The 18502-nt window shown below is 39.2% G+C and overlaps 1 protein-coding gene across 4 annotated transcripts in view; it reads right to left on the reverse strand.

Moving 5' to 3' along the window:
- Positions 1–18502, reverse strand: part of Fam172a (family with sequence similarity 172 member A) — a 482169-nt gene that overhangs the window by 158760 nt on the left and 304907 nt on the right. For 3 of the 4 annotated variants that reach the window (XM_052160054.1, XM_052160053.1, XM_052160052.1), the window contains one exon: positions 11950–12066. In XM_052160054.1, coding sequence (XP_052016014.1) covers positions 11950–12066 — 117 coding nt within the window. Of the gene's footprint in view, positions 1–4392; positions 5250–11949; positions 12067–18502 lie in introns of those variants that run through there. The other variant, XM_052160055.1, reaches the window with a different exon arrangement.

An 18502-nucleotide genomic window follows, 5' to 3' on the forward strand; every position in this document is an offset into this window, starting at 1 on the left:
AGGAAAAGTGTTCCTCTTTCCCCATATCCTGTCCAGCATCTGCTGTTCCCTGAGTTTTTCATCTTAGCCATTCTGACTGCTGTGAAGTGGAATCTCAATGTGGTTTTGATTTGCATTTCCCTGATAACTAAGGATGCTGAACATTTCTTTTTTTTCTTTTTTTTCTTTTTTTTAATTTATTGATATATTTATTTACATTTCAAATGATTTCCCCTTTTCTGGACCCCCACTCCCCGAAAGTCCCATCAGTCCCCTTCCCTCCCCGCTTTCCCACCCAACCCTTCCCACTTCCCTGTTCTGATTTTGCTCTATACTGCTTCACTGAGTCTTCTTTAGGTGCTTCAGAGTGATTAGTTTCCTCAGTGGAGAATTCCCTGTTTAGCTCTGTACCCCATTTTTAATAGGGTTATTTGACTCTGGTGTCTAACTTCTTGAGTTCTTTGTATACACTGGATATTAGCCCTCTATCGAATGTAGGATTGGTAAAGATCTTGTCCCAATTTCTTGGTTGCCATTTTGTCCTATTGACCGTGTCCTTTACCTTACAGAAGCTTTGCAGTTTTATGAGGTCCCATTTGTCATTCCTGTTCTTAGAGCATAAGCCATTGGTGTTCTGTGCCCATGTGCTCAAGGGTCTTCCCACGTTCTCCTCTATACGCTTCAGATTGTCTGTTTTATGTGGAGGTCCTTGATCTACTTGGACTTAAACTTTGAACAAGGAGATAAGAATGTGTCATTTGAATTTTTCTGCATGCTGACCTCCAGGTGATCCAGCACCATTTGTTAAAAATGCTGTCTTTTTTCCACTGGATGTTTTTAGCTCCGTTGTCAAATATCAAGGGACTGTAGGTATGCTGGTTCTTTTCTGGGTCTTCAATTCTATGCCATTGATCTTCCTTCCTGTCTCTGTACCAATACCAAGCAGTTTTTATCACTATTGCTCTGTAGTAGAGCTTGAGGTCATGGATGGTGATTCCCCAAAGAGATCTTTTGTTGTGGAGAATAGTTTTTGCTATCCTGCGATTCATAACAGTTTTTCTTTTCTTTTCCTTTCTTTTCCTTTTCCTTTCTTTTCTTTTTTCTTCTCTTCTCTTCTTCTTCTTCTTTCTTCTTCTTCTTCTTCTTCTTCTTCTTCTTCTTCTTCTTCTTCTTCTTCTTCTTCTTCTTCTTCTTCTTCTTCTTCTTCTTCTTCTTCTTCTTCCTCTTCTTCTTCTTCTTTTTCTTCTTCCTTCTCTCTCTCTCTCTCTCTCTCCTCTCTCTCTCTCTCTCTCTCTCTCTCTCTCTCTCGTGGTTTTTTGAGACAGGGTTTCTCTGTTTAGTTCTGGCTGTCCTGGAACTCACTCTGTAGACCAGGCTGGCCTTGAACTCAGAAATCAACCTGCCTCTGCCTCCCAAGTGCTGGGATTAAAGGCGTGTGCCACCACCACCTGGCATACAGAGTTTTCTTATGTATTTAGTCTGTGTTAAAGATTACCTTACCTTCTTACATGTACCTTCCTGAGATGTGTTTCTATGGTTTAAAAACCAAATTTGTTCCAAATTGTTCTAATGCTTGACTCTCCCTCTCTTTATTTCCCCAGTTGTCCCTTTAATTCTAGTTCTTCACATGGGATGGGGTATCCTGGGTGGCTCCACATTAGGAAAACTAGCTGAATTTCAAACATAGTGATGTGTTGTCAGTCTCCAGAATCTTACTTTTTGATGTATAGAGTAGTCAAGAAGGCAAGTTATAGCACAGGTACCAGCAGTGTGGCTACCAGGAGATTCTGGTATAGCACTCACTTATCTCATTAAGCACACTGGAAGACAGCAGTCCTTGGTGAGAGCCAGAGTATTGGAATGCATCACTTACCTAGCATATCTCCATATCCAAAGGGAGGGGGAGGGAAGAATGTTTACTAAAGTTAAGAGTTTCAATGTAAAAGATTTCTTATGCTGTGATTATGATCTTGTAGGTTTGTGGTTGTAAATTCTTTGTAAAATCCTAAGTTTGGGGACTAGTCACATGAACAGGAAGTTCCTGATGGCCATAATGAAGTGTGGCCTGCTTCATCTTGTGCCTAGGCTGGACAACATTTTCGTGGACATGACATAATTTTTGTTTTTATCTTAATTTTTAGTTTATTGAGTGTGCATGCATGTGTGTACGTATGTGTGTGTATGTGTGTATGTGTATATGTGTGTGCCTATCTGTCACATTGGGCACATGAGGACTTTCAAGAGTTGGTTCTTTTCTTCTACTGTTGAATCTAGTGAGTGAAGTCAGGTTGTCATGTTATGCAGTAAGTGTTTTTACCCACTGAGCAATCTTGTCATGTAATAAAATTTTAAGTTACAAATTTTGATGCAGAGATGGAGAAATGGCTCAGCAGTTAAGAGCATTGACTGTGCTTCCAGAGGTCATGAGTACAATTCCCAGCAACCAAATGGTGGCTCACAACCATCTGCAGTAAAATCCAATGCCTTCTTCTGGTGTGTCTGAAGACAGCTACAGTACACTCATATACATTAAATAAATAAATAAATAAACAAACAAACAAATAAATAAATCTTTTTATAAAAAAACTCTAATGTGTATATCATGTGTGTGCAGGTTCTTACGGAGGCCAGGAAGTATAGGAGCTGGAACTATAGCTAGTTGTGAGCTTCTTTTATTGGTTGAGTGTAGAGATGGGCAAGTGGAAGAGTTGAGAGTGAGAGAGAGAATATGATCAACATATATTCTATAAAATTCTAAAACAATTAGTATTATTGAGAAGAATGTAAAATGTGGTATATCAGAAGAGAAAAAGAAGATAATAGCTAATTTTGCACACGATATTAGAGATAATTCCCTTACTGCTCGAGTCTAGGCTTTTGCTCACATTTATTACCTTCATATAGATTGGAAATAATTATGGCCTTAAAGGCTAATTTTTGATGGAGTTTTTGTTTCTCAGATATGACCAAGCCATGTCTCTAGGGCCTACACTCAGGATCAAAGGGTGTCCAGGAGGGTGCTATAGACTTCAGGTCAGCGCTACGGCCAAGGCATGTCACACATTCAGCATGTACTAGGACGTGGTATGACAAGAGCCCTTTAGTGGAGGGCAGGTTTTGTTTCAAGGGACTACTAATGCAGTTCTCTCATAAAGAGACTTCTTTATGAGAAAATCTTATTTCATAATTATAAACATACAAATTAATTCTTAGTCTATTCTGTTTGCTAAATTGATAGGCTTGAAATATTTAAGAAATTTGTGGTAAAAATGTTTACTATAAACAACTTTACCACATTAAATTATTGCTTATGAAAATGAACAAAACCATGACCTTTCCAGTCTTTCATATAAAAGGAATGTCTAAGCAATTGCCTGCACTGTTTTACTTCCAAATTTAGGCCAGTATCTGCTATAATAATGAAGCTAATCGACAGGATATAAACACAGAAAGACCCTCTTCTGTAACTGAACTGTTCATAGACAATATACCAGTTAACTAAAATTCTTTATTAGAAAGAAGGATATTTCCAAATACTTTAACTTTTTTGAGTGTAGGTTTATGTGAGTGCACAGGTGCGTGCATGTCTGTGTGTGCATACACATGCTTATTTGTCCCTTAGATTGCTGTTCACAAAGAACTTCTAATAGAAAAAGACTACACAGGAGTAAGTGCCAGGACTGAGTGACTACTAGACTTATATGATTATTATTGATACTCTACCACGCGGATCATGTCAAGTTATTTTTTATCTTTTGTTTTTATTAGGTATTTTCTTTATTTACATTTCAAAAGTTATCCCTTTTCCCCATTTCCCTTTGGAAATACTCCTAGCCAACCTACCTACCCCTGCTCAGTAACCCACCCACTCCTGCTTCCCTGTTTTGGAATTCCCTGTATTTGAGCTTTGAGCCTTCTCAGAACTAAGGGCCTCTCCTCCTTTTGATGTCCAACAAGGCCATCCTCTATCTACTACATATGTATCTGGAGCCATTGGTCCCTCCTTGTGTACTCTTTGATTGGTGGTTTAGTCCCTGGGAGCTCTGGGGGTACTGATTGGTTCATACTGTTGTTCCTCCTATGGGGCTGCAAACCCCTTCAGCTCCTTGGGTCCTTTCTCAAGCTCCTCCTTGAGGACCATGAGCTAAGTTCAATGTTTGGCTGAGATCATCCCTCTCTTTATTTGTCAGGCACTGGCAGAGCATCTCAGGAAACAGCTATATCAGGCTCCTGTCAGCAAGCACTTGTTGGCATCTTTAATAGTGTCTGGGTTTGCTAACTGTATATGGGATGAATATCCAGATGGGGCAGTCTTTGGAGGCCTTTCCTTCTTCAGGCTCTGCTTCACACTTTGTCTATGAATCTCCGCACCCCCCCCCCCCCGTGTGTATTTTGTTCCCCCTTCTAAGAAGGATGGAAATATCCACACTTTGGTCTTCTTTCATGTTGAGTTTCATGTGGTCTGTGAATTATATATTGGGTATACTGAGCTTCTAGGTTAATATCCACTTATCAGTGAGTGCATAGCATGTGTGTTCTTTTGTGGTTGTGTTACCTCACTCAGGATGATATTTTACAGATCTATCCATTTGCCTAAGAATTTCATGAATTCATTGTTTTAATAGCGGAGTAGTACTCCATTGTGTAAACGTACCACATTTTCTGTATCCATTCCTCCATTGAGGGACATCTGGGTTCTTTCCAGCTTCTGGCTATTATAAATAAGGCTGCTATGAACATAGTGGAGCATGTGTCCTTATTGCATGCCGGGGAATCGTCTGGGTATATGCCCAGTAGAGATATAGCAGGGTCCTCCAGAAGTGTCATGTCCAGTTTTCTGAGGAAGCACCAGACTGATTTCCAAAGTGGTTGTACCATCTTGCAATCCCACCAGCAATGGAGGAGTGTTCCTCTTTCTTCACATCTTCTCCACTATCGACTGTCACCTGAGGTTTTGATCTTTGTCATTCTGATTGGTGTGAGGTGGTATCTCAGGGAGGTTTTGACTTGCATTTCCCTGATAAATAAGGATGTTGAACATTTCTTTAGGTGTTGCTCAGTCATTCGGTATTTCTCAGTTGAGAGTTCTTTGTTTAGCTCGGTACCACATTTTTAATAGGGTTATTTCATTCTCTGGAGTCTTAACTTCTTGAGTTCTTTGTATATACTAGATATTAGCCTTCTGTGAGATGTAGGGTTGGTAAAGATCTTTACCCAATCTGATGGTTACATGTCCCATCAAAAAGGCCTGCGGAGTTTTTTGGGGAACCCTAGAAGAGAAGGGCAGAGAAATAGAGACAGGAGATGCGAAGAAGGTGGCCAAGACCAACTTTGGTCAAGGCCCCCCAAAACTATTTTCTCAGGCAACTTATACAGGCAGGGGAAGAAGTTAGGCAAGTGGGATTCTTCACATAGCCTGGGCATTCAGCCAAGGCGAATCTCTGGTAGCTGCAAGATGTTTTCTTCTTCTGGCAGGGCGCCATTGACCACTCAATTTCTCCAAGGAGGAGAAGTCAAAACTTAAGCCTATCATTAAAATGAACTCTAAATATAAAGTAAGGTCAGTTTGCCTCCTGGCAGTTACAGTTTTGTCCTATCGACAGTGTTCTTTGCCTTAAAAAAGATTTGCAATTTTATGAGGTCAATTATTTTCTTTTTCTTTTTTTCTTTTTATTGTTTTTTTTAGAACAGGGTTTTTCTGTACAGCCCTGGCTGTCCTGGAACTCACTCTGTAGACCAGGCTGGCCTCGAACTCAGAAATCAGCCTGCCTCTGCCTCCTGAGTGCTGGGATTAAAGGCATGCCCCACCACTGCCCAGCATTTGTCAATTCTTGATCTTAGAGCATAAGCTATTGGTGTTCTGTTTAGGAAAATTTCCCCTGTGCCCATGTGCTAAAGGCTCTTCGCCATTTTCATTTCATTTCATTTTTTCTTTGTTTCTTTGTTTCTTGTTTGTTTGTTTCTTTCTTTCTCTCTTCTTATTTATTTATTTATTTAAAATTTATTGATATATTTATTTACATTTCAAATGATTTCCCCTTTTCTGGACCCCCACTCCCCGAAAGTCCCATCAGTTCCCTTCCCTCCCCCTGTTTTCCCACCCAACCCTTCCCACTTCCCTGTTCTGATTTTGCTCTATACTGCTTCACTGAGTCTTTCTAGAACAAGGGGCCACTCCTCCTTTCTTCTTGTACCTCATTTGATGTGTGGATTATGTTTTGGGTATTCCAGTTTTCTAGGTTAATATCCACTTATTAGTGAGTGCATACCATGATTCACCTTTTGAGTCTGGGTTACCTCACTTAGTATGATATTCTTCAGCTCCATCCATTTGCCTAAGAATTTCATGAATTCATTGTTTCTAATGGCTGAATAGTACTCCATTGTGTAGATATACCACATTTTTTGCATCCACTCTTCTGTTGAGGGATACCTGGGTTCTTTCCAACTTCTGGCAATTATAAATAGGGCTGCTATGAACATAGTGGAACATGTATCCTTATTACATGGTGGGGAATCTTTTGGGTATATTCCCAGGAGTGGTATAGCAGGATCTTCTGGAAGTGAGGTGCCCAGTTTTCGGAGGAACCGCCAGACTGATTTCCAGAGGGGTTGTACCAATTTGCAACCCCACCAGCAGTGGAGGAGTGTTCCTCTTTCTCCACATCCTTGCCAACACCTGCTGTCTCCTGAACTTTTAATCTTGGCCATTCTGACTGGTGTAAGGTGAAATCTCAGGGTTGTTTTGATTTGCATTTCCCTAATGACTAATGAAGTTGAGCATTTTTTAAGGTGTTTCTCTGCCATCCGAAATTCTTCAGGTGAGAATTCTTTGATTAACTCTGTACCCCATTTTTAATAGGGTTGTTTGGTTTTCTGGAGTCTAACTTCTTGAGTTCTTTATATATATTGGATATTAGCCCTCTATCTGATGTAGGATTGGTGAAGATCTTTTCCCAATTTGTTGGTTGGCGATTTGTCCTTTTGATGGTGTCCTTTGCCGTACAGAAACTGTGTAATTTTATGAGGTCCCATTTGTCAATTCTTGCTCTTAGAGCATATGCTATTGGTGTTCTGTTCAGAAACTTTCTCCCTATACCGATGTCCTCAAGGGTCTTCCCCAGTTTCTTTTCTATTAGCTTCAGAGTGTCTGGCTTTATGTGGAGGTCCTTGATCCATTTGGATTTGAGCTTAGTACAAGGAGACAAGGATGGATCAATTCGCATTGAGACAGCATTTCTCTATGTAGCCGTCCATGGTTGTCCTGGAAATCACTCTGTAGAACAGGCTGGCCTCAAACTCAGAAATTCCCCTGCCTCTGCCTCCCAAGTGCTAGGATTAAAGGTGTGCACCACCACTGCCCACTTTCAATTCTATTAATTTCAGTGTATCTGGTATATGTGGAGTTCCTTGATATACTTGGACTTGAGCTTTGTCCAAGGAGATAAGAATGGATCAAATTGCATTCTTCAACCTGCTAACTGCCAGTTGAAACATCACCATTTGTTGAAAATGCTGTCTTTTTTTCTCACTGGATGGTTTTAGCTCCTTTGTAAAAGACTGAGTGACCATAGGTCTGTGAGTTCATTTCTGGGTCTTCAATTCTATTCCATTGATCTACCTGCTTGTTACTGTACCAATATCACACAGTTTTTATCAAGATTTCTCTATATTACACCTTGAGGTCAAGGATGGTGTTTCTTCCAAAAGTTCTTTCATTGTTAAGAATAGTTTTCGCTATCCTGGGTGTTTTGTTATTCCAGATGAATTTTCAAATTTCTCTTTCTAACACTGTGAAGAATTGAGTTGACATTTTGATGGGAATTGCATTGAATCTGTAGACTGCTTTTGGGAAGATGGCCATTTTTACTATACTAATCCTGCCAATCCACAAGCATGGGAGATCTTTTCATCTTCTGAGATATTCTTTCATTTCTTTCATCAGAGGCTTGAAGTTCTTGCCATACAAATCTTTCACTTGCTTGGTTAGAGTCACACCAAAGTATTTTATATTATTTGTGACTATTGTGAAGGGTGTCATTTCCCTAATTTCTTTCTCAGCCTGTTTATCCTTTGAGTAGAGGAAGGCTACTAATTTGCTTGAGTTAATTTTATATCCAGCCACTTTGCTGAAGTTGTTCATCAGGTTTAGGAGTTCCCTGATAGAATTTTTGGGGTCACTTAAGTACACCATCACATCATCTGAAAACAGTATTATCTTCACTTCTTTGTTTCAAATTTTTATCCCTTTGACCTCCTTTTGCTGAGTAGTATTCCATTGTGTAAATATACAACATTTTCTGTATCTATTCCTCCTTTGAGGGGCATCGATATTCATAAGGGAAAGTGGTCTACAGTTCTCCTTCTTTATTAGGTCTTTGTGTGTGATATAGGTATCAGAGTAATTGTGGCTTCACGGAATAAATTGGGTACTGTTCCTTCTCTTTCTGTTTTTTGGAATAGTTTGAAAAGTATTGGTATTAGGTTTTCTTTGAAGATCTGACAGAACTCTGCCTAAACCTATCTGGTCCTTGGCTATTTTTGGTTGGGAGACTATTAATGACTGCTTCTATTTCATTAAGGGTTTATGGGACTGTTTAGATAATTTATCTGATCCTGAATCATTTTTGGTATTTGATATCTGTCTAGAAAGTTGTCCATATCATCTAGATTTTCTAGTTGTGTTGAGTATAGACTTTTGTCCATTTCTGTTCTAAAGCTTTCAGATGTGCTGTTAAGCTGCTAGCGTAAGCTCTGTCCATTTTCTTTTTGGATGCACTCAGAGCTATGAGTTTTCCTCTTAGCATTGCTTTCATCGTGTCCCATAAGTTTGGCTATGTTGTGCCTTCATTTTCATTAAATTCTAAAAAGTCTTTAAGTTCTTTCTTGATTTCTTCCTTGATTAAGTTATCATTGATTAGAATGTTGTTCAGCTTCTATGTGTATGTGAGCATTCCATTGTTTTTGTTGTTATTAAAGACCAGCCTTAGTTCATGGTGATCTGGTAGGATGCATGGGACCATTTCAATTTTCTTCTGTCTGTTGAGGCCTTTTTTTGTGACAGATTATATGGTCAATTTGGGAGAAGGTACTGTGAGGTACTAAGAAAAAGGTATATTCTTTTGTTTTAGGATAAAATAATATATAGATACCTGTTAAATCCATTTGATTCTATTAGTTTCACCATTTCTGTTTAGTTTCTGTTTCCATGACCTGTCCATTGATGAGAGTGGGGTGTTGAAGTCTCCCACTATTATAATGTGAGGTGTAATGTGTGCTTTGAGCTTTAGTAAAGTTACTTTTAAGAATTCGGGTGCCCTTGAATTTGGAGCATAGATGTTCAGAACTGAGAGTTCTTTGTAGATTTTTTCCTTTGATGAGTATGAAATGTCCTTCCTTATCTTTTTTGATAACTTTAGGTTGAAAGTCGATTTTATTTGATATTAGAATTGCTTGTTTTGGGGAGCCATTTGCTTGAAAAATTGTTTTCCAGTCTTTACTTTGAGGTAGTGTCTGTCTTTGTCACTGAGGTGGGTTTCTTGTTTGCAGCAAAATGTTGGGTCCTGTTTACGTATCCAGTCTTTTATTCTATTTCTTTTTATTGGGGGAATTGAGTCCATTGATGGTTAGAGATATTATGGAAAAGTGATTGTTGCTTCCTGTTATTTTTGTTGTTAGAGGTGGAATTATGTTTATGTTTCTATCCACTTTTTGTTAAAAGATTATTTTCTTACCTTTTCTAGGGTGTAGTTTCCCTCCTTGTATTGGACTTTTCTATGTATCATCCTTTGAAGGCTGGATTTGTGGAAAGATAGTGTAAATTTGGTTTTATCAAGGAATATCTTGGTTTCTCCATCTATAATAATTGAGAGTTTTGCTGGGTATAGTAGCCTGGGCTAGCATTTGTGTTCTCTTAGGGTCTGTATGACATCTGCCAAGTATCTTCTGGCTTTTATAGTCTCTGGTGAGAAGTCTGGTGTAATTCTGATAGATCTATCTTTATATGTTACTTGACCTTTTCCCCCTTACTGCTCTTAATATTCTTTCTTTGTTTTGTGCATTTGGTACTTTGATTATTATGTGATGGGAGGCATTTATTTACTGGCCCTTTAAGTTTGGAATCGTCACTCTCTTCTATGTCTGTTATCCTTAGGTTTGGTCTTTTCATTGTGTCCTGGATTTCCTGGATGTTTTGGTTTAGGAGCTTTTTTCATTTTTCATTTTCTTTCAATCACTGTTGTGTCCATGTTTTATATACTATCTCCTGTACCTGAGATTCTCTCTTCTATCTCTTGTATTCTGTGATGCTTGTATCTATGACTCCTGATGCCTTTACCAGGTTTTCTATCTCCAGAGGTGTCTCCCTTTGCAATTTCTTATTGTTTCTACTTCCATTTTTAAATCCTGGATGGTTTTGTTCAATACCTTCACCTGTTTTGTTGTGTTTTCCTATAATTCTTTAAGTTATTCTTGTGTTTCCTGTTTAAGGGCTTCTACCTGATTACCTGTGTTATTCTGTATTTCTTTAAGGGAGTTATTTATGTCCTTCTTAAAGTCCTTTATCAGCTTCATGAGATGTTATTTTAAGTCAGAGTCTTGCTTTTCAGATGTATTGGTGTATCAGGACTTGCTGTGGTGGGAGAACTGGGTTCTGATAATGCCAAGTAGCTTTTGTTTGTATTGGTAAGGTTCTTGTGCTTGCCTTTAGCCATCTGGTCATCTCTGGTGTTCATTGGTCTTACTGTCTTTGGCTGGAGCTTGGGGCCTGTAAGCCTGTGTCAGTAATCCTGGGAGACCAGGTTTTATCTGGGGGGACCTGTGTACAATGGGCTGTGGATTAGCACTAGCTTCTGGGTATAGATGGAGACTGAGAGGATCCTGTCCCAGCTGCTTCACTGGGCCTGTGCTTAGTGTCCTCCTGGGCAGTCCCACTCTGGACAGTTATTGGAGAGAATGTTGAAAGCTCATCTCTGAGCCTGGGAGTGTGAGCACTTCTGGGAGAACAGCTCTCTCCTGGCAGGACCCATGCACAGAGGGTTGCGGAACAGCACCAGTTCCCAGGTGCAGATGGAGGCTGGAAGTATCCACTCATGCCAAATTCTTATGGTCTCAGCAAGGTAATGTAAATAGGAAGAACTATCAACTGGATATCTGTAATAGGATCAATGGGCTGAATAATGGACTGCAGGAAAAGACATGGGCCATGTTGAGGAGTAGATCCTGGTTAGTTTTCAGAGTCGCCAGAGACGTGCAATAAACTTCTTCATATGGATAAAGGCAGGGCAATGGCCTGCTCAAACATCTCTAAAGAGCAGCCAGTATCTGACCACTCCCAGCCAGCATCTGACCACTCCCAGCCAGCATCTGACCACTCCCAGCCAGCACCTGACCACTCCCAGCCAGCATCTGACCACTCCCAGCCAGCACCTGACCACTCCCAGCCAGCATCTGACCACTCCCAGCCAGCATCTTCATATGGATAAAGGCAGGGCAATGGTCTGCTCAAACATCTCTAAAGAGCAGCCAGCATCTGACCACTCCCAGCTCTATGGCAGCACATAGCCAGTCCGTTTCACAGTGCAATTCCTTATCATATTTCCAAAAAAAGAAGTGACAAGACTGAGTGTGAATGAAACTTCTTTCTTCTAATTAAGCAGCTGCAATAATATATACCCATAAAAATGGAACATTAGGAAATATGGACTGTAATATCAAGTCCTTATCAGCTAAAACTCTAATGCATAATATATACATATATAATATTCTATTTAGTAATAGTGGAAAGAATGTTTTCACAAGTATTGTTCTTCTAAAGAAGGTTTCTATTATTATTTTAATTGTATCTAGACTTTTTATTCTGAGTGCTCTCTCTCTAGAGAATGCAGGCTGGGCAGCAATACAAGGTGCTGGTGTCTCCAAATACAAAGGTTCATGCCCACTTATCTCTGCACTGAATCAGCCATGCCTCACCTCTCTCATCCATTCTCGAATGGTTTTGCCAGCTTCTTGATGCCACACATTGTGAACAGAGTCTGTCAATGCCACAGCAGTCACCTTACTTTTTACATCTGATTCTCGTTGAATCATCTGTTTTAAAAAGAACAAAATAAAACATTGACTTTAATTTTTCTTCCCGAAAAAGCCTGCTTAGTCATAGACAATATTATATTAGAAATGAAAAAGACACACATCTTTGGCCCCAAGTTACTCCTTTCTATTTGAATACATATCCTATTCTTGTCCATGGATATGAAAAGGCCAACATTTTCTTTCAAAAAGCTAATACCACTTAAGTCTTAGAATGACACAGCTCTATTATTTTCCATGTGGCTTGACAGTTCAAGGATTAAAGGGATGACAGGGGAATCCCTGAGGGTTTCTTTTATAAGTTTCCTCCATCACTTCCTATCTCAGTGCTTCAGGGAAGGCAGGACCTGGGGCTCACCGCTAGCTACTCAGGACTGTCTTCTACTAACTTCCCGGCAGTAGTACGCTGGTGAAGAAAGGTATCTTGCTTTAGTTCTCCATTTTAACTAGCCTGCTCTTTACCACGGCCATGCGATTCCTTGGTGATTTACTCTCTCTCATTCACTCTATTGATACTATTTTGCTCTCTGATACATTTCTTTATGTTGGTAAACTATTATATTTTAACTGCTCTCTATACAATTTTACATCTATAAAATTTACTATCTTCTGAAAAGAAGGAATTTACTTGGCCTGAAGATACTGACTACTTTCTCAGTGGCCAGCCAGATAAGGAAATGGAAAAGTAAAACTAGTATATCAAAAGAAGCTAAAGCTATTTCAGTCTGTGTACTGGACACCCTGATTAGGCATATTAATATGTAAAAAATATCAAAAATTAAAACCCATGCTCTGTCATAATGCTGTACTTTCCACCAGTGCCCATACACTGAATGAAAAGGGTACTTTCTGTTCTCTACCATTTATGGTTAATTTCTATGAACTGTCCATCAGAAACATAATAGTGCACTTAACAAAAGGGCGAGCTGCACATGGTAGCCAGCGCATGCAGAGAACACTAGAGGCCACATGTCTAGACAGACGACGCTCTTCATATTCTGAACTATGTATCTCAAAATCAGTTCTCTTCTCAGATTAAACTCTGCATGTTTATATCTATTAATGAGTACCACATAAAAGCATCCAACTCACTGCCAATGTTGCCTTGGCGGCCGTTTTGCACCTCTAACTTTGTATTTTGGTATACGTGTCTTTTCTACTCACATAATAATGAGCTACTACAATTATACTGAGATGCAATACCAAAGACTTACATGAGAAAAACCCCTGCACTTTCAATGTCTATAACATTTAAAGTATATAACACTTCAGTTAAATGTTTCATACTAATGGGAATCTACTTTCTTTAACTTTTTAAAAAATAATTTTCTAATTCGACCACAACTGTCACTAGAATATAAAACAATACATCAACATCAGCTAATTTTTTAAAATCCCACCATAGTAAACCCATCTGGCTAAGGAAGAAATTGCATACTCTTACTCTCCTTTCCTAAACATGAATCCATATAGAGGGTTAGACAACTGATAAAGTTACAATTTAAGAACAACATTTTCTGGGAGTCTAAAAATTTTTGGATCCTGGTTTTATTGTGGTTGTTACTAACATATGCAAATTGACTGAGTTATCTGAAGACATCAAATCTTGAGAGCCATTTCTGAAATAACATTAAGAGAGGAACAGGCAAGAGGCTTGGTGCACACGCCACGCCTGGAGAGTAAGATTCTAGGAACAGGCAGAGCACAGAGCAGCTAGATGAATGACCTGGGTCATCCAGCTGACAGACACTTTACACACTTGATGTGTCTGGTACAAGTGTTCTTTACATCATCTTCTAGTCCAATATGATACAGCCAAACAGTGCTATAAAAATAGTTTAAAAATCAATTTGATAGTTCATATTTAGAAGTCTAGAATAGCCAAATTCCCAAAGATCTTAAAGAGCAATTTGTGAATCTTAAACATTCATTTGTGATGAGCCCCACATCAAAGAATCTCAAATATTTGATTCTTTAGATGGCTGTGAATCAATAAAAAAGAATCTTAATAAGTCAATTTACTTCTGTTTCAAAGACTTCAGCACTGGTGGGACTTTGTGTGGCTGCCATTTCTATTCAATGCCACTACTGCGTGTGTTGCGAGCCTGGTGTAGTCTCCCTCCCTCCCCCTTCACTTCCATAATGCTGTGTGGTCACTGCATGGACAGTGGGACTTCCAAGTGGAAACTGCTACCTAGGAGACTAGATCAGGAATGTTTAAGAAACAGATTGTAGATAGAATACAGTATAGGAAGGCTACTGATTCGCTTGAGTTGATTTTATATCCAGCCACTGTGACGAAGCTGTTTATCAGCTGTAGGAGCTCTCTGGTGGAGTTCTTGGGTTGCTTAGGTAGACTATCACGTCATCTGAGAGGCAAGGAATGGGCGCAGCAAAGCTGGGCAGGAAAACAAGTTCTAGAGTGTGGGCTGGGGTTCCAGAAACCTGAGGACAGGGAAAAGTCAGATCACTCAGGTTCTACATGCCCATCTAAAATGGACAGAATGTTATTTAATTGAAATCCATACACGCAAACACTCAGTAAAGTTATGTTCATGTAACTTAGAAGTGTTATTTTAGGTAATGATCCTTAACTTTCAATGGGACTCTTAATCTCTAAGAAAGAACAAGGCCGTACAATCTCAAAGTTTCAATATATTCGTGATGAACACGGGTACTTAAACATCCAAGCAATCCCTTTGGACAAACACACTTAAGATCAATTTAAGATTAGAAAGAAACAATGATAACTCATTTCAGTTTGGAACAACTTCAGAATGTTTGAATAGTTCAACAGAAGTGAAAAGGAGTTTAATATCTCATATAGTTAACATTCTAATGTGCCATGGCTTAATACACTATGCACTGTCATATCCTTATACAGCTCTAACAGGGGGCCAAGGAGGAAGAAATGAGAGATACATGGCCACTGAACGGTTAAGGAACGAAGGCAAGTTCAACTAATCTTGGAAGTAAGTCTCTGGAGGACAGCAGTCTTGAGACCATAAATGCCTAGAGGAAAAAAGGTACAGTGGACATCTGGTGCTCATAATGTCCACATTTGCTCCAAGACTAAAGGAAGGCTTTGCCACCCCTTTATGCCTGACCCTGGGTGGGGTCTTTACTGATTTCTAATGAGTCTGAGGCTTTGGTGCTTGGCATGCATGGCTCATGCCAACCATGCACATTCATCCAGGAGTTCACACACTCGGCTCCCTACAGAGAATGGTAAAGTTACAATTGATATTTGTATGTGTGTAATATTTATATCTAAAAACCAGTCAATACATTTTAAAGCAAGTAATATATTCTTCATTAGTATAGGCTATTGATTCATTTCCTGTTTATTTATAACTACTACTGAAGTTTATATTAAACACGCTATTTTCTATATTTGGGATGAGAAAATACCCCTTGACCTGTTACAAAAATGGTCACAGTTCTTAGAGATATGAAGTTAGGACTCTGTGGCCTGATAGTAGATGTGTGTTGTTGCATTTATGTGTGTATATGTACCACACAAACATATTTCACAATGGATATTTCTCAGCAATATGATACACATACAAGCACACACACATATATCACAGTGGATGCTTTTCAGCAATATATGATACTCTTGTTATAAAAGCATATCTGATTAACTCTCCAATAGCATTTGGAGTCTCAGAAGTAATTAAAAAATGACTTAAGTGCAAATCAGTAAAGAATGTCAAAAACAACAATGACAAATAAAAACCTGTTAAGAGACGAACCAGTTAGGATCCAAACTCATAATTAAGAATGTCATAAATTTATTTATAGTTATGAACTAAATAATATACATTTAAAGGAAATTATTTTATGAATTAAATTGATTTTAGTGTACGGGGTATTTTATTGGACCACTTTACTTTCTTCTGAATCCTACCCAGTTATCCAGTCATATTTATTTCAATTTAGGTTCAATATAAAGTAATCTGCATTAACTTTCCTATTTTGCATGTTCCTAGTCTAACAACTGCTTAATCAACTTAACTAATAACAAGTACATTGAACAGATCCAAAGTATATGCCATCTGTATTTGGGTTCATATTATTCCCATTTTTAATGGGACTGAAATGAAGTGGGGAACCCACTTATTCCTGCTTTTTCTTCCAAGGTAAGTTTTAAAACTTAAAGTAACAATGGTCAGATTGACATTATCAGAGCATAAGATCATCTGGCAAGATGGAGAACAGTAGGCTCAGGCATCTGGGGTCAGCAATGATTGCTTTTGGTTCTCTTCCACGGAAGGTCTGACCCTTTCGCAGGGCTGCTGTCTTCTTCTAGGAATTCAGGGCCTTTTCTGACACCTAATTTACTTTACATGTTTCTTCCAAAGCCCTTATTAATATATCTGATACTCTTCTCATAAATCCCTGGCCAGACCTACATGTTTCAAACTTTTCTAGAGATTCAGTTTCCCTTAGTGTTTATAAACTTAGAGGTCTCCCAAGAATTAATTCTCCTAGGAACTTTACAATGAGTTTCTTTTTTCCTCCCAGGAAACAAACCGCAAACACTATGACATGGCCACTGTGATCATGGAGTCACTGAAGCCGGGTCTAGTCACAAGACTAGACCCAGCAACATTTCATCAGTGGACAGGGAAGAGATTCTCCCCAACAGACTCCTGGAAGTTTAGAGTTGCCGGGGAAGGAGTGAGTTATTTTCTTTAGTGGTGTAACCACTGAGATAGTACTCATGCTCCAGTATGCTGTTGCTTGTAAATTTGTTTTTGTTTTTTGTTTTTCTTATAAGGACAACATTTAACTAGGGCTGGCCTACAGGTTCAGAGGTTCAGTCCATTATCATCAAGGCAGGAACAAAGCAACATCCATGCAGGCAGGGTCCAGGCAGAGCTGAGAGTTCTACATCTTCATCTGAAGGCTGCTAGCAGAATACTGACCTCCAGGCAGCTAGGATGAGGGTCTTAAACCTACAGCCACAGTGACACACCCACTCCAACAGGACCACACCTTCTAATTGTGCAACTCCCTGGACCTAGCATATACAAACCACATCTACATTGTTGTTTATTAACTCAGAGTTTTATACAATGTATTCTGATCATACCCATGCCTCTCCTGACTCCTCCCACATTCTCTCCCAACTCCGACCCACCCAACTTCATGTTTGCGTTCTCTCTCTCCTCTCTCTCTCTCTCTCTCTCTCTCTCTCTCTCTCTCTCTCTCTCTCTCTCTCTCTCTAAGATTTTTCTTTAAAGCCATCAGTCCAATTTGTGGGTGTGAGGCATGCCCTAGAGCTTTGCTTGCTATAGCAGATATGGATAACTAATTTCTCTTCTTCTTGATATAGCAGATATGGATAACTAATTTCTCTTCTTCTTGATATAGCAGATATGGATAACTAATTTCTCTTCTTCTGGCAGCAATCAAATACCAATAGGTCCTCAGCTACTTGTACAGGAAGTTCTTTCTCTTGGCTGGGATTCTGTCTGTCTTGAGCTTATATGTTGCTGCATGCAACTTAATTAAACTAAACGTGTCACCCACAAATGGCAGCAATGGACGTAGGAGGGAGACTGGTTGGAAAGGGTACTCACAGTGTGAGAGCAAGAGAAATGAGCAGAGGGAACTGGAAATGAAAACTACTTAAACTCATTAAATACATGTATGAAACTGTCAAAGAATCAAAGACATGGAAAAATTAATGTAATTTAAATTAAATGGAGGCAGAGATATGTCCTGATTGAATTTGAGGACAGGAAGATGATTTCTTAAAGACATCCTTCTGGGACGTCTTTGGTATATCTTTTGCTCTGGGTCTCAGAATTTTGGAGAATTAAATAACTCCCAAAGAGTACTCCCACCCTGAAGGCGGGAGTTCCTGGCCTGGGATAGCTTAACTCTAACATGAAAGGAGTCACGGATTTCCTTCCTACATTTCTGGCAGTCAGAGGTGTCTTACTAGTCCTCACATTTTCAAGTCTAGGGGACCCCCTGGAAGGCCAATATGGGCTGAGTGCAGGGGTGTGGATATGCACGTGCAGAACCAAAGCTACACTTTAAAAGAGAATGCTTTAAACATGAGAGGAATATTTTACAAGTCTTCCATCAGAAAAGGCATGCCTTAGCTTTACATTATGACATATGTTACACATATGTACTGAAGGTTACAGCATGTGAATTTCTTGTACAGGAAAGAATATCTGAAAGGAAATCAAGCAATGCATGTTCCTTTAGATTAGAGTCTGGCATAACTGCCATTTATAAACCAAGTATCACGACTACTGTGTGATACGCATCATCGCTCCACTTAGTAGTGCAGCTGAGGTTTGTGGTGTCTTTTAACAATATATGTGTACAAAAATAGATTAGCTCCCTAGAGATACGTTGGTTAAGAATTTATATTAAGCAGCTTCAAAAGTGTGAAGCACATAAGAGCTAGCAC

Source organism: Apodemus sylvaticus, chromosome 16 (assembly GCF_947179515.1).
Source record: "Apodemus sylvaticus chromosome 16, mApoSyl1.1, whole genome shotgun sequence".
Lineage (NCBI taxonomy): Eukaryota > Metazoa > Chordata > Mammalia > Rodentia > Muridae > Apodemus > Apodemus sylvaticus.